This window comes from Gopherus flavomarginatus, chromosome 3, assembly GCF_025201925.1.
Source record: "Gopherus flavomarginatus isolate rGopFla2 chromosome 3, rGopFla2.mat.asm, whole genome shotgun sequence".
Lineage (NCBI taxonomy): Eukaryota > Metazoa > Chordata > Testudines > Testudinidae > Gopherus > Gopherus flavomarginatus.
This window is the reverse complement of record NC_066619.1, coordinates 142,099,151-142,120,200: the sequence shown is the minus strand read 5'-3', so window position 1 is coordinate 142,120,200 and position 21,050 is coordinate 142,099,151. Positions and strand designations below refer to the sequence as shown.

General features: G+C 44.3%; 1 protein-coding gene across 1 annotated transcript in view; it reads left to right on the top strand.

The window, feature by feature from the left end:
• TNKS (tankyrase) overlaps nt 1–21,050 on the top strand; it is a 302,779-nt gene that overhangs the window by 254,700 nt on the left and 27,029 nt on the right. Inside the window, exons 19-22 of the mRNA XM_050948206.1 lie at nt 1,337–1,574; nt 2,224–2,306; nt 13,441–13,561; nt 15,353–15,450. Coding sequence (XP_050804163.1) covers nt 1,337–1,574; nt 2,224–2,306; nt 13,441–13,561; nt 15,353–15,450 — 540 coding nt within the window. The remainder of the gene's footprint in view (nt 1–1,336; nt 1,575–2,223; nt 2,307–13,440; nt 13,562–15,352; nt 15,451–21,050) is intronic.

The window sequence follows — 21,050 nt, the reverse complement described above, 5'->3', positions numbered from 1 at the left end:
GTAAAAGTGATGTAAATTAACCTTTGGAACAGCTTACCAAAGGAAACAGCAGTTTCCTTGTCTTTCAAAGTCTTTACGATCAAGATTGGACATCTTCCTATGGGTTCATCTAAAGGAACATTTAGTTTGCAGCAAGCTAAAAATTCCCCATCGTGCTCTAATCTCTTCCTATTTCAAACCAGGAACTTTTAGTGTACAGCAGCAGGGTCCACACACACTTAATGGACAGCAAGTTAGTGCAGAATAGACTTACACCCCAGCTTGCTGCAAACTGTGGCTATGTCTACACTTGGAGCTACTGGTGTGATTCCCAGCTCGAGCAGACACACTCACACTAACTCGTATCCAGCTAACGCTCAAAAAATAGTAGTGTAGCCACAGTTGTGCAGCAGTGGAGAGCAGTGACAAGGGCTAGCCATCCCCAGTTTGTACCTGTGGGGTCTCAGGAGGGTTGTACTTGAGACTGCTAGTGTGTGCTAGCCTGCTGTGCAGTGCGTGTCCGTGTGGACCCCGTTGCTGTGTACTAAACATTTTGTAGGGCACTTTGATTTATGCTGCTTTGAAATGGGAGTATATTACAGCACACTAGTGAACTTTTAGTGCGCAGCCACAGGCTCCATGTGGACAATTGCTGCAAACTAAGGCTATATCTACACTGCAGCCTGTGTTTGCATAACTTATGGTGCTCAGGGATATGAATAAACCACCCTGCCGAGCGACATAAGTTACACCAACAACTGCCAGTGTGGGTAGCACTGTGGTGACATGATGCACTCTGCAGCCGACAGCTACCGCTGCTCTCGGGGGCTGGCGTAGTTATGCTGTCTGGTGAGCTCTCTCTTGTTGGTTAGAGCGGCTGCATTAGAGAGCCTGCAGCAGCACCACTGCAAGCTCTCTAATGTTTAGACAAGCCCTAAAATAGGTGCTGTAGCTCAACCAGCAGTTACAGGATTGAAGAAGGAATTACATGGTGGAATTGTCTGATCTGCTGTGCAGGTCTGATGAAATTATTAATAATGGTCTTTTCCAGCCTTAAAATCTATAAAATCACCCTGCCATGAGGAAAAAATTAACTAACTCTCTAATAGAAAATAGACCTGGTCCTAAAAAGTTCTTTTAAGTGCGTGCAATTTTTACATTTTTCTTAGTTTTTCTTCAGAATGAATTACCTATTACAGGATTAAATCAATGTTATGAGATTGTTGGGAGTTTTATTTAGATGGGGGCAGGGGATAAGGTTATCCACTGAATGTATTTTTTTCCTTCCTTCGTAAATGAATAGATGGTGGTTTTAATGACAACAAGGCCCTATGTGAATGTGCTTTCTGTCTTTCAGGCTGATGATATCAGAGCTTTGCTGATAGATGCAATGCCTCCAGAAGCCTTGCCTACCTGTTTTAAACCTCAGGCAACTGTAGTTAGTGCCTCTCTAATCTCACCAGCATCTACTCCCTCCTGTCTCTCTGCTGCCAGCAGCATAGATAACCTTACAGGGCCTCTGGCAGAACTAGCAGTGGGAGGAGCATCAAATGCTGGGGATGGAGCAGCAGGAACAGAAAGGAAAGAAGGAGAAGGTAATTTTTCCACTGGGTAAGGCTCCTTTGCTTTCTATGCAATAAGAAGGTGCTTAGCATTGCATTCTGCCTTACTTAATTCTGAAGAGGTTGAATATAAAAATGCTCTCATCTCAGAGGAAATGTGAATTGCTCTATTTCTCCTATTTTCTGCCTCTGCTCTTTGGGTGACTGTTCCTCTTCGTTATCTTTTCATTCGTGATTAGCTCAGAATCCAAAGGCGAGGGTCACTGACTAAATGCACGGATTTCCGCTGTTGCTTCTGTACAAAAATTCTAATGGGTATAATTTTGATTTGGGGAAACATGATGGCTGAGATGAGGGGGTTGTTAAAGTTTTTTAATCCTTTGATTAATATTTGAAATACATGCTGTCCATCAGCATCTGAAAGATTGTATAGCAAAAATGCACCCATCTTCATCTGTATTCCTGTGTAACTTGCCGTCCAGTTTTACTGAAATCAGATTTTTCTGTTTTAAGTGGTGGTTTTTCATGTGTGTTTAACATTCAGTTTTTACTGAGCTTTTATATGATCTGAGGTCAGTTATTGGCTGAGGACTATAGAGAGCTGTGTTTTGAAACTGAGGACAAGCCGACATTATGCTGGATGTTGGATATCTTCTACATTGATCTGTTTCTTTTGTTATAGTCGCTGGTCTTGACATGAATATCAGCCAGTTCCTGAAAAGTCTTGGGCTTGAACACCTGCGGGATATCTTTGAAACAGAACAGGTAATGAGTGAGCCTCATGTATGGTGCACTTGTATGTTCATTTATAATGAATGCAGTAAATACTCAAGCAAATTTTGATTGCATCTGTTGTTTCCTAACTTTTTAAAAATGACTGTTTAACATCTGTGAAAAACAGAAATAACAAAGGAAACTACAAATGAGTCCTCTAGGACAGTGGTCTCCAAAGTGGGGTGCGCAGGAGGATCCTTGGGAGTGCGCGGCAGGAGAAGCCCTTTTTTTTGTTTCACTTCATCTTCAGTTCGAGCCGGAGTCCGAGCGGCAGGGGAGGCACGCTCAAAATTTCTTTACTGATAGAGGTGTGCAATCAAAAAAGTTGGAGACCACTGCTCTAGTACCTTAAAGTGAGGTTCTACTCAGTAAAAGATTGAATCATAGAATGCCAGGGTTGGAATAAATGGCATCATAGTTATTTGAGTCTGGTATCAAGTTTGCTCAGTTTACCAGTAAAATAATTTTTTTTTCCGAAGTGCCAGCTCTGCAAATTCATCCTGGGATCTGAGTCACGATTGCTCCTTTAATCTTGAGCATCATTACCAATAAAGGTTTTGCAGGACAAATTAGACTCATAGACTTTAAGGTCAGAAGGGACCATTATGATCATCTAGTCTGACCTCCTGCACAGTGCAAGCCACAGAATCTCACTCACCCACTCCTCTAACAACCCTCTAACCTATGTCTGAGCTACTGAAGTCCTCAAATCGTGGTTTAAAGACCTCAAGGTGCAGAGAATCCTCCAGCAAGTGACCCATGCCCCACGCTGCAGAGGAAGGTGAAAAACCTCCAGGGCCTCTTCCAGTCTTTCCTGGAAGAAAATTCCTACCCAACCCCAAATATGGCGATCAGTTAAACCCCAAGCATGTGGGCAAGACCCACCAACCAGCACCCAGGAAAGAATTCTCTGTAGTAACTCAGATCCCACCCCATCTAACATCCCATCACAGGCCATTGGGCATATTTACCTGCTAATAATCAAAGATCAATTAATTGCCAAAATTAGGCTATCCCATCATTCCATCCCCTCTATAAACTTATCAAGCTTAGTCTTGAAGCCAGATATATCTCTTGCCCCCACTTCTCCCCTTGGAAGGCTGTTCCAGAACTTCACTCCTCTAATGGTTAGAAACCTTCGTCTAATTTCAAGTCTAAACTTCTTAGTGTCCAGTTTATATCCATTTGTTCTTGTGTCCACATTGGTACTAAGCTTAAATAATTCCTCTCCCTCCCTAATATTTATCCCTCTGATATATTTATAAAGAGCAATCATGTCTGCTTTCAGCCTTCTTTTGTTTAGGCTAAACAAACCAAGCTCTTTGAATCACCTTTCATAAGACAGGTTTTCCATTCCTTGGATCATCCTAGTAGCCCTTCTCTGTACCTGTTCCAGTTTGAATTCATCCTTCTTAAACATGGGAGACCAGAACTGCACACAGTATTCCAGATGAGGTCTCACCAGTGCCTTGTATAACGGTACTAACACCTGCTTATCTTTAGTGGAAATACCTCACCTGATGCATCCCAAGACCGCATTAGCTTTTTTAAGGGCTATATCACATTGGTGGCTCATAGTGATCAACCAATACTCCAACGTCCTTCTCCTCCTGTGTTACTTCCAACTGATGTATCCCCAATTTATAACCAAAATTCTTGTTAATCCCTAAATGCATGAGCTTGCACTTTTCACTATTAAATTTCATCCTGTTACTATTACTCCAGTTTACAAGGTCATCCAGATCTTCCTGTATGATATCCCAGTCCTTCTCTGTGTTAAGCAATACCTCCCAACTTCGTGTCATCTGCAGACTTTATTAGCGCATTCCAACTTTTTGTGCCAAGGTCAGTAATAAAAATATTAAATAACATTGGTCCCAAAACCGATCCCTGAGGAACTCCACTAGTAACCTCCTTCCAACCTGACAGTTCACCTTTCAGTACGACCCACTGTAGTCTCCCCTTTAACCAGTTCCTTATCCACCTTTCAATTTTCATATTGATCCCCGTCTTTTCCAATTTAACTAGTAATTCCCAGCGTGGAACCGTATCAAATGCCTTACTGAAATCAAGGTAAATTAGATCCACTGCATTTCCTTTTTCTAAAAAGTCTGTTACCTTCTCAAAGAAGGAGTTCAGGCTGTTTTGGGACGATCTATCTTTAGTAAAACCATGTTGTATTTTGTCCCAATTACCATTGACCTCTTTGTCCTTAACTACTTTCTCCTTCAAAAATTTTTCCAAGACCTTGCATACTACAGATGTCAAACTAACAGGCCTATAGTTACTCGGATCACTTTTGTTTTCCTTTCTTAAAAATAGGAACTATGTTAGCAATTCTCCAGTCATATGGTACAACCCCTGAGTTTACTGATTCATTAAAAATTCTTTCTAATGGGCTTGCAATTTCATGTGCCAGTTCCTTTAATATTCTTGGATGAAGATCATCTGGGCCCCCTGATTTAGTCCCATTAAGCTGTTCAAGTTTGGCTTCTACCTCGAATGTGGTAATATCTACCTCCATTTCCTGATTCCCATTTGTCATCCTTCCGTTATCTCTAAGCTCCTCATTAGCCTCATTAAAGGCTGAGGCAAAGTATTTGTTTAGATATTGGGCCATGCCTAGATTACGCTTAACCTCCACTCCATCCTCAGTGTTTAGTGGTCCCACTTCTTCTTTCTTTGTTTTCTTCCTATTTATATGGCTATAGAACCTTTTACTGTTGGTTTTAATTCCCTTTGCAAGGTCCAACTCTACATGGCTTTTGGCCTTTCTCACTTTATCCCTACATGTTCTGACCTCAATAAGGTAGCTTTCCTTGCTAATCCCGCCCATCTTCCAATCCTTGTAGGCTTTCTGCTTTTTCTTAATCACCTCTCTGTGATGCTTGCTCATCCAGCTTGGTCTGCAACTCCTGCCTATGAATTTTTTCCCCTTTCTTGGGATGCAGGCTTCTGATTGTTTCTGCAACTTTGACTTGAGGTAATTCCAGGCCTCCTCCGCCTTTAGACCTTGAGCTACACATGTCCTTTCCCATTCATAAACCCATTAAAGGGTTTTATACAAGGAAGAGGAAGAAAAATTGTTCTCTTTAACCTCTGAGGATAGGACAAGAAGCAATGGGCTTAAATTGCAGCAACCTAATGTTTAGGTTGAACATTAAGAAAAACTTCCTGTCAGGGTGGTTAAGCAGTGGAATAAATTACCTAAAGATGTTGTGGAATGTCCATCATTGGAGATTTTTAAAATCAGGTTAGACTTGTCAGGGATGATATGGATCAGTGGTTCTCAACCTTCCCAGACTACTGTACCCCTTTCAGGAGGCAGATTTGTCTTGCCTACCTCAAGTTTCACCTCACTTAAAAACTACTTGCTTACAAAATCAGACATAAAAATACAAAAGTATCACAGCTACTGTTACTGGGAAATTGCTTACTTTCTCATTGTTACCATATAATTATAAAATGAATCGCCACCCGCAGGTTGAGAAACACTGATATAGTGTATAGAGCAGTATAAATAAGTCATTGTCTGTTTGAAATCCTAGTTTGTACTGACTTGGCTAGTACTTTTATGTAGCCTGTTGGAAAACTAGACAAATATATTGATGAGTTGATGGACCCCATGGAAGATCTGTGTACCCCCAGGGCTACCCATATCCCTGGTGGAGAACCACTGGTCTAGATAATATTCACTCTTGGCATTAGTGCAGGGGACAGGACTATGACCTCTCAAGGTGCCTTCCAGTCCTACAATTCTGTGATGCCTGTGGAAGCCTGTTGAATTGAACAGAGTTATTAAAGTGAAAGTGATTACAACTTAGTAAACAATGCTGTTGATGGACTAGGCGGAAGAGAAACTACTTTTACCCAGGCCTTGTCTACACTAGAGAATTTCAGAAAATAGTTTCCTACTGCAAACAAGACTATAATCTTAGCTGTGTTGGGTGTCTAGGGCTAAAGAGTAAATAGTAGGAAAAAAGTGTGTTACTAAACTCAGCAGTAGCACTGGGTGTGCAAAATGTATTGTAAGAAGTTACCGTGTTTATGGTCAGTTTTTGGAAGAGAATAGCATTTGAGTGTACTCGTTCATTCTTTTTCTGAACAGCTTCTTGGACAAACATATAATGTGAGGCAAGGGGAATAAGACATATTAAGCTGTAGCAGTAAATCAGGGAATAAACACTTTAAACATAATGTGTTGGTTATGAAAAATCTCCAGAGTATTGTATGAAGTGTTAAGAGTTGTCCTTTGCTTCCCAGTTCCTGTAGATATGACAATTTTTCTTTAATCTTCATTTACATTATGTAGACCTCTTCTCCCTTTCAGCATGAATTGTAATATTTCTTGGCTACCGTTTTCTTCTTACCTAGGAGAAGTGTGCTTTCCCTATATTTAATAGAAGTTTGTGTTCATCAGAGAATTGAAATATTGGCTCTTTAGAACCAGGAAAAACCTTTCTATCCAAATATTTCTGCTCTCCTTGGTTTTGGATTGTTTCTTTTAGTCATGTCCCTCTAGAAACAAATCTCTAAGTGCTGCTTGAACTCATTTTTCCTGTTTAAAAAACCTTCCTCTTGCACTGAAGATTTCTACTTTAGAGCCTTGTCTTCTGGGTAAGGCTGTCGATTAATTGCAGTTAACTCACTTGATTAACTCAAAAAAATAATCCCAATTTAAAAAATGAATCGCGATTAATTGCAGTTTTAATCACACTGTTAAACAACAGAATACCAATTGAAATGTATTCAATATTTTTGGATATTTTTCTACATTTTCAAATATGTTGATTTTGATTACAACACATAATGCGAAATGTACAGTGCTCACTTGATATTGTTTTTGTTTCAAATATTTTCACTGTAAAAAAGATAAATAAAATAGTATTTTTCAGTTTACTTCATTCAAGTACTGGAGTGCAATTTCTGTCCTGAAAGTGCAACTTACAAATGTAGAGGGTTTTTTTTTGTTACATAACTGCACTCAAAAATAAAAAAATTGAAACTTTAGAGCAGGCCTGCACAACTCGTAAAGCGGCAAGGGCCACATTACTCCAAAGAAAACAGCTGGGGGCTGAAACCCCCTGGCCCTGCGGAAACCCCCCACAAGCACCTCCCGGCCCGCGAAAACACCCCGCCCCAGCACGGTGCAGCCCTGCAGCAACAAACCCTCCTTCCCAGCGCTGCCCCACCAAAACAGCTGGGGGCCAAAAAGGAAGGTTGGGGGTGGGGAGGTGATACTTGATTTTAAATCAACCAGGGGCTCCCAGCTGAAGAGGTGGCTGGGAGCTCTCAGGGGCAAATTAAAGGCCCCGGGGCTCCGGTGGCTGGGGGAACCCAGAGCTTTCCGGGGCTGGGGCAGGGATTTAAAGGGCCCAGAGCTCCAGCTGCTGATGGGAGCCCAAGCCCTTTAAATCCCAGTCCCAGCCCATCCGCTGGAGCCACAGCCAGTATTCAAAGGGCTCTGGGCTGCCCGCAGCGGCAGGGAGCTCTGAACCCTTTAAAACTAAGCAGTGGCTGTGGCTGGGATTTAAAGGGCTCTGGGCTCCCTGCAGCTGTGGGGAGCCGAGAGCCCTTTAAATCTCAGCCACGGCCAGGATTTAAAGGGCGTTGGGCTGCACGCAGAGCGCCGTGTGCGGGGGATTTAGAATCCCCCGCGGGCCGCACAGTGAGGCTCCGCGGGCCGTATGGTATGCAGGCCTGCTTTAGAGCCTACAAGTGCATTTAGTCCTACTTCTTGTTCAGCCAATCGCTAAGAAAACAAGTTTGTTTACATTTACGGGAGATAATGCTGCCTGCTTCTTGCTTACAATGTCTCCTGAAAGTGAGAACAAACGTTCACATGGCACTTTAGTAGCCGACATTGCAAGATATTTATGTGTCAGATATGCTAAACATTCGTTTGTCCCTTCATGCTGTGGCCACTATTCCAGAGAACATGTTTCCATGCTGATGCTGCTCATTAAGAACATAAGAATGGCCGTACAGGGTCAGACCAAAGGTCCATCTAGCCTAGTATCTGCCTACCGACAGTGTCCAATGCCAGGTACCCCAGAGGGAGTGAACCTAACAGGCAATGATCAAGTGATCTCTCTCCTGCCATCCATCTCCATCCTCTGACAAACAGAGGCTAGGGACACCATTCCTTACCCATCCTGGCTAATAGCCATTTATGGACTGAGCCACAATGAATTTATCCAGTTCCCTATTAAACATTGTTATAGTCCCAGCCTTCACAACCTCCTCAGGTAAGGAGTTCCACAAGTTGACTGTGCTCTGCGTGAAGAACTTCCTTTTATTTGTTTTAAACCTGCTACCTGTTAATTTCATTTGGTGACCCCTAGTTCTTGTATTATGGGAATAAGTAAATAACTTTTCCTTATCCACTTTCTCAACATCACTCATTTTATATACCTCTATCATATCCCCCCTTAGTCACCTATTTTCCAAGCTGAAAAGGCCTAGCCTCTTTAATCTTTCCTCATATGGGACCCTCTCCAAACCCCTAATCATTTTAGTTGCCCTTTTCTGAACCTTTTCTAGTGCTAGAATATTTTTTTGAGGTGAGGAGATCACATCTGTACAGAGTATTCAAGATGCGGGCATACCATGGATTTATATAAGGGCAATAAGATATTCTCAGTCTTATTCTCTATCCCCTTTTTAATGATTCCTAACATCCTGTTTGCTTTTTTGACCGCTTCTGCGCACTGCCTGGACATCTTCAGAGAACTATCCACGATGACTCCAAGATCTTTTTCCTGACTCATTGTAGCTAAATTAGCCCCCATCATATTGTATGTATAGTTGGAGTTATTTTTTTCAATGTGCATTACTTTACATTTATCCACATTAAATTTCATTTGCCATTTTGTTGCCCAATCACTTAGTTTTGTGAGATCTTTTTTAAGTTCTTCACAATCTGCATTGGTCTTAACTATCTTGAGCAGTTTAGTATCATCTGCAAACTTTCCCACCTCACTGTTTACCCCTTTCTCCAGATCATTTATGAATAAATTGAATAGGATTGGTCCTAGGACTGACCCTTGGAGAACAACACAAGTTACCCCTCTCCATTCTGAGAATTTACCATTAGTTCCTCTCCTTTGTTCCCAGTCTTTTAACCAGTTCTCAATCCATGAAAGGACTTTCCCTTTTATCTCATGACAATTTAACTTACGTAAGAGCCTTTGGTGAGGGGCCTTGTCAAAGGCTTTCTGGAAATCTAAGTACACTATGTCCACTGGATCCCCCTTGTCCACATGTTGTTTGACCCTTCAAAGAACTCTAATAGATTAGTAAGACATGATTTCCCTTTACAGAAACCATGTTGACTATTGCTCAACAGTTTGTTTTTCTATGTGTCTGACAATTTTTTATTCTTAACTATTGTTTCGACTAATTCGCCCAGTACTGACGTTAGACTTACCGGTCTGTAATTGCCAGGATCACCTCTAGAGCCCTTTTTAAATACTGGCGTTACATTAGCTAACTTCCAGTCATTGGGTACCGAAGCCGATTTAAAGAACAGGTTACAAACCTTAGTTAAAAGTTCCACAACTTCACATTTGAGTTCTTTGAGAACTCTTGGGTGAATGCCATCTGGTCCCGGTGACTTGTTAATGTTGAGTTTATCAATTAATTCCAAAACCTCCTCTACTGACACTTCAATCTGTGACAGTTGCTCAGATTTGTCACCTTCAAAAGCCGGCTCAGGTTTGGGAATCTCCCTAACATCCTCAGCCATGAAGACTGAAACAAAGAATCCATTTAGTTTTCTCCGCAATGACTTTATCGTCTTTTAGCACTCCTTTTGTATTTCGATCATCAAGAGGCCCACTGGTTGTTTAGCAGGCTTTCTGCTTCTGATGTACTTAAAAAACATTTTGTTATTACCTTTGGAGTTTTTGGCTAGCCGTTCTTCAAACTCCTCTTTGGCTTTTCTTATTACACTCTTGCACTTAAGCTGGCAGTGTTTGTGCTCCTTTCGATTTGCCTCACTAGGATTTGACTTCCGCTTTTTCAAGGAAGTCTTTTTATCTCTCACTGCTTCTTTTACATGGTTGTTAAGCCACCGTGGCTCTTTTTTAGTTCTTTTACTGTGTTTCTTAATTTGGGGTATACATTGAAATTGAGCCTCTATTATGGTGTCTTTATAAAGGGCCAAAAAAAAAAAAGGTTAATTAAATTTTTTGACTGAACTCCTCATGGGAGAAATGTATGTCTCCTGCTCTCTTTTACCTGCATTCATAGTTCATGTTATAGCAGTCTCGGATACCAACCCAGCATATGTTACTCGTTTTAAGAACACTTTCACTGCAGATTTGACAAAATGCAAAGAAGGAATTAATATGAGATTTCTAAAGATAGCTACAGCACTCAGTCTAAGATTTAAGAATCTGAAGTGCCTTCCAAAATCTGAGAGGGGACAAGGTTGTGGAGCATGCTTTCGGAAGTCTTAGAAGAGCAACTACAGAACTCGAACCACCTATAAAGAAAATCAACCTTCTTTTGGTGGCATCAACTCAAATGATGGAAATGAATGTACATCAGTCTGCACTGCTTTTGATCGTTATCAAGCAGAACCCATCATCATCATGTCCTCTGGAATGGAGGTTGAAGCACGAATGTTTAGGACTGAGTGGACTTGTAGGCTCTAAAGTTTTACATTGTTTTATTTTTGAATGCAGTTTTTTTTGTACATAGTTGTACATTTTTAAGTTCAGCTTTCATGATAAGAGATTGCACTACTGTAATTGTAATTGGGGAATTAAAAAATACTATTTCTTTTTTTACAGTGCAAATATTTGTAATAAAAAAATAAATACAAGGTGAGCACTGTGCACTTTTGTATTCTGTGTTGTAATTGAGATCAATATATTTGAAAACATAGAAAACATCCAAAATATTGAAATAAATGGTAATCTATTATTGTTTAGCAGCACAATTAATCGCAGTTAATTTTTTTAACTGTTTGACATTCCTGCTTATAGGTTATCTCTACAATTTTCCTCCACTAGTGAGGGTTTGAAAAATGCAAATCAGCTTTACTTGTCTCTTTCATCAGTTTGCAAACTTGTTAATTCATCTCATGCTGTTGTCCTTCCAAAGACAATGAGTACATCTTCATCTTCATTCCATATTATTTTGATGCTTGATGTCTGGAACAGTCTGTTTCCCATACACTACAATCTCTGCAAGGAAACAGCCCTCCTGTGATACAGGTACCAGGGAGGGACAGTTTTTCATTTTGGATTTCTCCTGACATTAATCCTAGTCTTCTAGCAGTAAAGTAGTATCTTTTGCAGTCTTTTGTAGTGCTGCTCTGTACTTGATGAATTTTTTCAATGATTCTTTCATAGTAACCTTCATATCTTTTGCCTGATCAATATGTTGGATGTCCTGTTTATCACATATCCCTTGGTTGAGTCACTCTCTCCTGGATTAAGCATATTATCTTTGTTTACAGTGGACTTTGTTTGCTACTTACAAAGCTAGTCATCCTAACTCTCCAGCTCCTTTTGAATCTAGTTGCATGGTTTCCCACTGATTACTAAGCCTCCAGTTCTACTGTAATGTATACATTTGGGAGCAGATATATTTGAATGCCTCTCCTAAATGAAATCTTTCTGTATCTCTGAGGTCCAAAAGATAACCTGTGCATAGAATTTCTATACAATATGAAAAGTTTGTATCTCGACCGCCCTTTATATCCTGCTCTTAAATGAATTTTCTGTTTCACATCTTATTTGACATCCTATTTTATTACTTCCTGCTTTAGCCCGTAATCTGTATGACCTTGAAATGCAGCCTTGTCAAATGCTTTGAGGAGTCTTAATATATTACAGCCAGTGAATAGTCCTGATCTGTCATCATGACAGTCATTATTTCTAAGAACCTTAGGTTACTTAAGCATGATTTAACATAGCCAAATCATTTTTGGAGACAGACACGCACCACATAAACACAAAGTGAATGTTTTAGAAAATCTGTAATGGCATCAGTGTAGGATGTGTTACACATTTTAATAAGGACGTAACAGCAAAACAATGGGAAATTATCAGGCTAAAGTGATAGAGACCTTTTATTTCCATGTTGTAGGTGGTGGAAATACATTTATAGGTATTTGTGCAAAAATGTAAAATCTTGCTACAGTGTGCTTTAAACTGTTGCTATATTTATAGTGCTGATGTACAGCATCACGTTAGTAATCCTGACCCCTTGATAATCTTGACAGGAAAGCTGTTGTCTGGGATTTTTTTCTTACTATTTCTGCTATCACTTGTGAAGCTCCCCCAGTGCTAGCAATGGTGGATGTGTTAGTGTAAATAATATACTGGTGTGTTAGCCAGAGTGCCATGTCACCCTCCTCAGAGCAGTTCTAGATAATACAATGACTAGCCACCTGTGTACAGTCATTCTCGATGTGTTACCACCAGTGGCGCTCCATCAATGATACTTCAGTACAGGAAATTATAAAAAATCCAATATCAGTCAGGCCTGTCACTAAAGGGGAAGAGTTACAATGCACCTAAAGGACAGAGGAACACAAGTCCCACTGATTTTCAGTGGGGCATATGCACCTAAATCCCGTAGGCACACTTGAAATCTCCTATCAGTTTTAAATTAAGCCTTTTATTATTCCTTTAGCAATACCAGATCCAGACTAAATTATTTTCCTAGTAATATTTGACTGTTGTTTCAGTGCATTCATTAAATGGTTAGAAATTATTCCCAGTTTGGTGTAGAGTCTTACCATGAAGGCAGATGGATGAGAAATTAAATAGCATACTTTTGAACTGTTATGCTAACTTAGCTCTCCCTGTTAGTTTTTGGAAGCGAGAGGTACATTCTGCAGCAGCCAGCATAGAGCAGTTTTCTGCTGTCTCATGATGGGGAGAGAGCCTGTGATATTTACCTGGTCCAGCCTCAGACAGGAAGGTGGCAGTCTATTAGATTGTAGGACTGTCGTCATAAAATTAAAATACATAAACTGAGTGATTCTACTCCTAGCATGAATGCCATGTAAGCACAGTATAATTTCTGTAACAATAGGACTTTCATTTTTTCCTTAGGAGGTAATGAAGACTTGGCTACTAATTTTTGTCATCGTTTCACTTTTCAGATAACTCTTGATGTATTGGCAGACATGGGGCATGAAGAGTTAAAAGAAATTGGCATTAATGCATATGGACATCGTCACAAACTAATAAAAGGTGTAGAGAGACTTCTTGGAGGTCAGCAAGGTAAATATATCAAAACAGCCAGCCATACCTGTTATCTTTGAGTTATGTACACCTGGATCTGTCTGAAATAATTTTCAGCAGGCTTTTAGCAACTGCCTTGTAAAAGCAATGCTCTTAGACCATCCCCCGTCTTAGACCATGACTTTAAAGAGTCTAGGTGTGATTAGATGCGTTCCTGCTTGCAGCATTGAACCAAATTCCGGCTAGGCAGCAGAAATAAAATTGCTGGAGATGAAAGAATCTTTCAGTGCAGTGGTGCAAAGATGGGGTGGAGCCATTGTCTTGTCTCCTCTCCACCCCAGCTGGGGAATGCACTCCAGTGGTGAGCTGGAGCCACTAGGGACAACTGTTTCGAAAAGGGCTTTAAAATTTAACAAAAGCTCCAGCAGCTCCCCGCCCTTCCCCCTGCCCCAACTCACCTCACTCGGCCTCTGCCTCCTCCCCTGAACACTCCCTCGGCTTCTCGCGCAGGAAGCCTGGGAGGGCTGAGAAGGAAGCAGCGGCTTTCCGCAGGTGAGCTGGGGCAGGGAGTCAGAGGCGCGAGGAGGGCTCCAGGCGCTGCACGGCTCCGGCCTGGCCACTGACCCTGGCCAGCGTGTGTCCGGCCCAGCCCCGGCTCCAACTGCTGCCCGCTGGGCGACGCAGCTCCGGCCCAGACCCCGGTCTGGCCCCAGCCCGGTCAGATGGCGCAGCTCTGGCCCGGCGCCCTGGCCCAGCCAGGCGGCTCCAGCCGGGCAGCGCGGCTCCCGGGCCCAGGCCTGGTGGCGCAGCTCCAGCCGGGCGGCTCGGCTCCTGGGCCTGGGCCCCACCTCCAGACAGCACGGTAAGGGGGCAGGGAGAGGGTGTTGTATAGAGGGCAGGGGAGTTGGGGGGGTGGATTAGTGTCAGAGTGGTCAGAGGGCAGGAAACGGGGATTGAAGGGGTGCAGGGGTCCCGGGGGGACAGTCAGGAAGGCGTAGGGGTTGGATTCCAGGGGCTGTCAGGGAACAGAGAGACGGGGTGGTTGGATGGGGTAGGGGTCCCGGGGTGCCATCAGGAATGAGAGGAGGGGTTGGATGAGATGGCAGGGGGCAGTCAGGGAACAGGGAAGGGAGGGTGGATGGGGCAGGGGTCCCGGGGAGGAGGGGGCTGTCAAGGAATGTGGGGAGTTGGATGGGACAGGAGTACGGGGGTGGGAGGGGAGGGTGGGCACGACCCCCTTGTGGGGTGAGGAGGAGGGAACCGGTTGTTAATATTTTGGCAGCTCATCACTGATGCACACCCCAAGAGGTACATGGAGGGGAGGCACCCCTAGGCTGCTCTTAGCACAACGCCATCATTCTGGCAGGCTCCAGCATGAAGTGCATAAAGCAGGAGCAGCTCTTTGTGTATCTACGTAAGGGCCAGTCACAGGCAGGCTGGTGCAGTGGTTTGTTCCAAGATTAGCACACACAACTGTTAGTTGCTACTAACTAATTCTTGAATGGATCATATTGTAATTGCAAACAGTTGGAATTGTCTCTATCACACAGGCTCCAGCTGCTTCACTTGAAAGCAGAAATTTCTAGTTCGTCTCCCACCTAAATTTTATTCTTTTATTATTTTATTCTATTTTAATACTCTCTTTTAATGCCTGCTGCTTTTCAAACATTTCATCTAATTTAGGCTGTATTTCCTTTGTTTGCTTCCTGTATTGCATTTGCTCCTGCTCTGGGGTTGTTTAACAAGTAATAATAGTAAGACTGGGTAAAAATGCAGCTGGTATTGTTCCTTACCATTGAGTTTTACTTCTTAAATTCTTCCCTTTTGCAGGCACCAGTCCTTATTTGACTTTTCACTGTGTGAGCCAAGGGACTATCCTCCTAGATCTTGCTCCCGATGATAAGGAATATCAATCCGTAGAAGAGGAGGTATTATAAATACAAATATTTTTGTTTTAAAAATTGGCTTGTGTTTGCTGCTTAATGTCTGTCTTGGATGTCAGTATGGTTCTACACTGCAAAGTGATCCTCTCAAAATAGCATTGGTGGGTTCCACATTACTACCACTCAGTGATTACAGATCAGGTGTGATCCCTGATTGCCAGGTCTTCAAACTCAGCCTAGGAACTGAAGGTCAGACTAGATTCTTTTCCTCTTACACATCCTCTGCGGGCCCAGTTCAGCACCCAGATACACCTGGGCTAATCACATTTTTCCAGATTATGGCCTCGGTGATACTTCTATAACCCTCACTGCCTTTAGTGAGCAGCTGCAGCACCAAAGCAGTTAACGGGAATGAAAAAGATCTGACCCCAGGGCACTCAGGGAGAAGTAGGAAAGGGCCATTTTATGCAATCTCTTTTGGCAAGCGGAGCAACATCAAGGTCCTCTGTAGTGTGGAGGGAAAGAACCAAGCCCCCACAGCTCCATGGGGACAGACCAGGCGTCAGCATCACCTCACCCCCAAAGACATCAGTCAATCCTGCAGCTCCTAAAAAATGAGCGGAGAGTAACTGTGGATGGAGGCTGGAACAACCGTGTCTCCCCAGCGTCCTGGGTCATCGTTGGGAGTAGGACAGGTCACACAGCAGCCCCATGGTCCCCTTAACATGGCATTGCCTCTTGCCCCGAGAGAGAGATGCTGGGTGGGGCCACACACACACTCTTTTGCTGATGGGGACGGTGGTGCACAGAGAGCTGCAGCTGCTTTCGTTGTTACAGTCCTTGTGGCACCTTAGAGACTAACGAATTTATTTGGGGATAAGCTTTCATGGGCTAGAACCCACTTCATCAGATGCATGGAGTGGAAAATACAGGAGCAGGTATAAATACATGAAAAGATGGGAGTTACCTTGTCAAGTGTGAGATCAGTCTATCGAGACAATTCAATTAACAGTAGGATACCAGGGCAGAAAAAATAACTTCTGTAGTTGTAATGAAAGTGGCCCATTTCAAACAGTTTACTGGAATGTGTGACTGATCGTAGGGGGAAATTTAGTATGGGGGAAATTAGGATTAGGTTTTGTAATGACCCAGCCATATGATGGCATATATCATGTGCCAGCAATGCCCCTCTGCCATGTACATTGGCCAAAACCGGACAGTCTCCATGCAAAAGAATAAATGGACACAAATCTGACATCAGGAATTATAACATTCAAAAACCAGTAGGAGAACACTTCATTCTTTGTCGAGTGATTGCTCCTGTGTATTCCACAGTAGGTGTGCGTGCTCGCCATGTGCACCGATGCCAGAACTTTTTCCCTTAGCAGTACCCGTCCTGGGGGAGCACCACGGCAACCGCTGGAGTAGCGCCTTAATATCGTGCTATAAGGGGAGCCACGGGTTCCCCCCACCCTCAGTTCCTTCTTGCCGCCAGTGAAGGTAGTTGAAACTTTAGTGCTCCAGGTCTGCTGCAGCCTTTCTTCTCCACCTTAGTGGTACCATTTGTGGATCAGTCTCCAGTTGTAAGAGTGGGCTCGGGTCATGCTCCATGCCCCAGGCTTCAAGTCATGCAACTCCTGTCACCGTTCCATGCCCAGAAGCGACCCTCATGCTGAGTGTCTTCACTGTCTGGGTGAGACTCATGTCAGCAACCATTGCAAGATCTGCAGGTCGCTCAAGCCAAGGACCAAAAGAGGAGAGACACTTTAGACTTTGAGCCCTCCTGATGGAGCCGGCACTGACCTCAACGCCGGTACGCAGATCGGACTCAGCGCCAGCCACCGCGTCGTTGGTATGTAGCAAGGCCCCTTCGACCAGTTGGCAAGCTCTCCCCCCAGAAAGCAAGGGAAGGGCCCTGCCTCGCAACGATCATAGAATCATAGGATATCAGGGTTGGAAGGGACTTCAGGAGGTCATCTAGTCCAACCCCCTGCTCAAAGCAGGACCAATTCCCAACTAAATCATCCCAGTCCGCGCTTTGTCAAACCTGACCTTAAAAACCTCTAAGGAAGGAGATTCCACCACCTCCCTAGGTAACTCATTTCAGTGCTTCATCACTGTCTGAGTGAAAAAGTTTTTCCTAATATCCAACTTAAACCTCCCCCACTGCAACTTGAGACCATTACTCCTTGTTCTGTCATCAGGTACCACTGAGAACAGTCTAAAGCTGGAGTAGGCAACCTATGGCATGCATGCCAAAGGCGGCACGTGAGCTGATTGTCAGTGGCACTCACACTGCCTGGGTCCTGGCCACCAGTCTGGGGGGCTGTGCATTTTAATTTAATTTTAAATGAAGCTTAAACATTTTAAAAACCTTATTTACTTGACATACAACAATAGTTTGGTTATATGTTACAGACTTATAGAAAGAGACCTTCTAAAAACATTAAAATGTATTACTGGCACACAAAACCTTAATTCGGAGTGAATAAATGAAGACTTGGCACATCACTTCTGAAAGGTTGCCAACCCCTGGTCTAGAGCCATCCTCTTTGGAACCCCCTTTCAGGTAGTTGAAAGCAGCTATCAAATCCCCCCTCATTCTTTTCTTCTGCAGACTAAACAATCCCAGTTCCTTCAGCCTCCCCTCATAAGTCATGTGCTCCAGCCCCCTAATCATTTTTTTTGCCCTCCGCTGGACTCTTTCCAGTTTTTCCACATCCTTCTTGTAGTGTGGGGCCCAAAACTGGACACAGTACTCCAGATGGGCCTCACCAATGTCGAATAGAGGGCAATGATCACATCCCTCAATCTGCTGGCAAGGCCCCTACTTATACAGCCCAAAATGCCGTTAGCCTTCTTTGCAACAAGGGTACACTGTTGACTCATATCCAGCTTGTCTTCCACGGTAACCCCTAGGTCCTTTTCTGCAGAACTGCTTCCTAGCCATTCGGTCACTAGTCTGTAGCAGTGCATGGGATTCTTCTGTCCTAAGTGCAGGACTCTGCACTTGTCCTTGTTGAACCTCATCAGGTTTCTTTTGGCCCAGTCCTCTAATTTGTCTAGGTCCCTCTGTATCCTATCCCTACCCTCCAGCGTATCTACCACTCCTCCCAGTTTAGTGTCATTTGCAAACTTGCTGAGGGTGCAGTCCATGCCATCCTCCAGCTCATTAATGAAGATATTCAACAAAACTGGCCCCAGGACCTACCCCAGGGGCACTTCGCTTGAAACCAGCTGCCAACTAGACATGGAGCCGTTGATCACTACCCATTGAGCCCGACAATCTAGCCAGCTTTCTATCTACCTTATAGTCCATTCATCCAGCCCATACTTCTTTAACTTGCCAGCAAGACTACTGTGGGAGACCGTACCAAAATCTTTGCTAAAGTCAAGGAATAACACATCCACTGCTTTCCTCTCATCCACAGACCCAGTTATCTCCTCATAGAAGGCAATTAGGATAGTCCAGGCATGACTTGCCCTTGGTGAATCCATGCTGACTGTTCCTGATCACTTTCCTCTCCTCTAGGTGCTTCAGAATTGATTCCTTGAGGACCTGCTCCGTGATTTTTCCAGGGACTGAGGTGAGGCTGTCTGGCCTGTAGTTCCCCGGATCCTCCTTCTTCCCTTTCTTAAAGATGGTCACTGCAGTAGCCTTTTTCCAGTCATCCAGGACCTCCCCCATTCGCCATGAGTTTTCAAAGATAATGGCCAATGGCTCTGCAATCACATCCGCCAACTCCTTTAGCAGCCTCGGATGCAGCGCATCCGGCCCCATGGACTTGTGCTTATCCAGTTTTCCTAAATAGTCCCGAATGACTTATTTCTCCGCAGAGAGCTGGTCACCTTCTCCCCCTACTGTGCTGCCCGGTGCAGCAGTCTGGGAGCTGACCTTGTTTGTGAAGACAGAGGCAAAAAAAGCATTGAGTACATTAGCTTTTTCCTCATCCTCTGTCACTAGGTTGCCTCCCTCATTCAGTAAGGGGCCCACGCTTTCCTTGACTTTCTTCTTGTTGCTAACATACCTGAAGAAACCCATCTTATTACTCTTAACATCTCTTGCTAGCTGCAACTCCAAGTGTGATTTGGCCTTCCTGATTTCACTCCTGCATACCTGAGCAATATTTTTATACTGCTCCCTGGTCATTTGTCCAATCTTCCACTTCTTGTAAGCTTCTTTTTTGCGTTTAAGATCAGCACATGGAGCGGAGCAGCCCCTTATCATCGGCCACGTATCCCCACCAGAACGGATGCCGTCGACGCTGGAGGCGATGCATGCTGTGAAGGACGTTTGCGAGCTTGGGACAGGCAGAGACATAACGGGCACGGGCCCTAGGTCATGAGGCAAACCCCCTTTGAGTTTGACCTCTCTGAGCAACCATAGTTCCTGCTTCGAGGATCGCTCCCCGCACTGTTTGGCGCGCAGCAGCCACTCTTCTGTCAGCTCCCTGCCACACTAGGTGCCAGTCAGACCATCTGGGCCACCGTCAGGACGGGAGTCGCGTGGATCTTCTACTCCTCCTGCCAGCGAGCATAGGCACCAAGTGAGGCACGGGAACAGTCACCTACTAGGCGTGGGTACAGGAGCGGCTCTTGACGAGACAGACGTCGGCATTCCCATTCCAGCTCCCGCTCGTCTGGACATCACACCAGAGGCTTCCCTCAGGGTACCTCGGCGTCAAGGCACCGGGCTTTGCATCAGCGTCACGTGTACCGAAGCAGTTTGTCTCGTGAGTACCGTTCATCGAAATGAAGATCTCGGTCCCAAGGAAGACGTCGTCACAGACACCGCTCCTACTGCTCCCGCAGTACCGAGTGTTCATTGGCGACCTCGGCCTTGGCACCCATCCACTCATCCTTGGTACACGCCATTCCGCCAGGACACACATTCCTTCTTTAACATCATGTTGCTCTTGGCACTGGGCCGTGTGGCCCTGCCTCTGCACCAAGGTATTGCCAACATCTCGATCTCTCTGTGGCAGAATCCCTCCTCCTTGGCCCCAATCTTGAAAAAGGCCGAGAGGAAATACTTTGTGCCGGCAAAAGACCATGAATACCTTTATTCCCACCCGGCACCCAACTCATTCGTAGTGGAATCAGTAAACCACAGAGAGCTCCAGAGCCAGCCCGCGCCCACCCCCAGAAACAAAGATGCCAGGAGACTGGACTCCTCTGGCAAAAATTTTTATTCGTCAGCTAGTTTCCGCTTCGGGTAGCCAACCACCAGACCTTACTGAGCAGGTATGACTTCAACCTGTGGGAGTCCCTGCCTAAATTTGAGTCCCTCCTCCCAGACCAGTACAGAAAGGACTTCATGGCTCTAGTGGAAGAGGGTTTGGCGATGGCTAAAGTGGCCCTGCAAGCGGCATTGGATGCTGCTGACACAGCGGCCCACTCAGTGGCTTCCGCGATCGCCATGCGCAGGGCTTCATGGCTTCTGTTGTCCGGGGTGTTGACGGAGGCCCAATCTCTAGTGCAGGACCTCCCGTTCGATGGCAAGGCACTCTTTGCAGACCAAACGGATGCCAGGCTGCATGGGATGAAAGATTCCCACACCAGCTTGCAGACCTGGGGCCTCTACGTCTCTCCAGCTAAGGACAAGGCCAAACCGCTTCTGGCGGCTCAGCCAGCGAGGAGCAGAT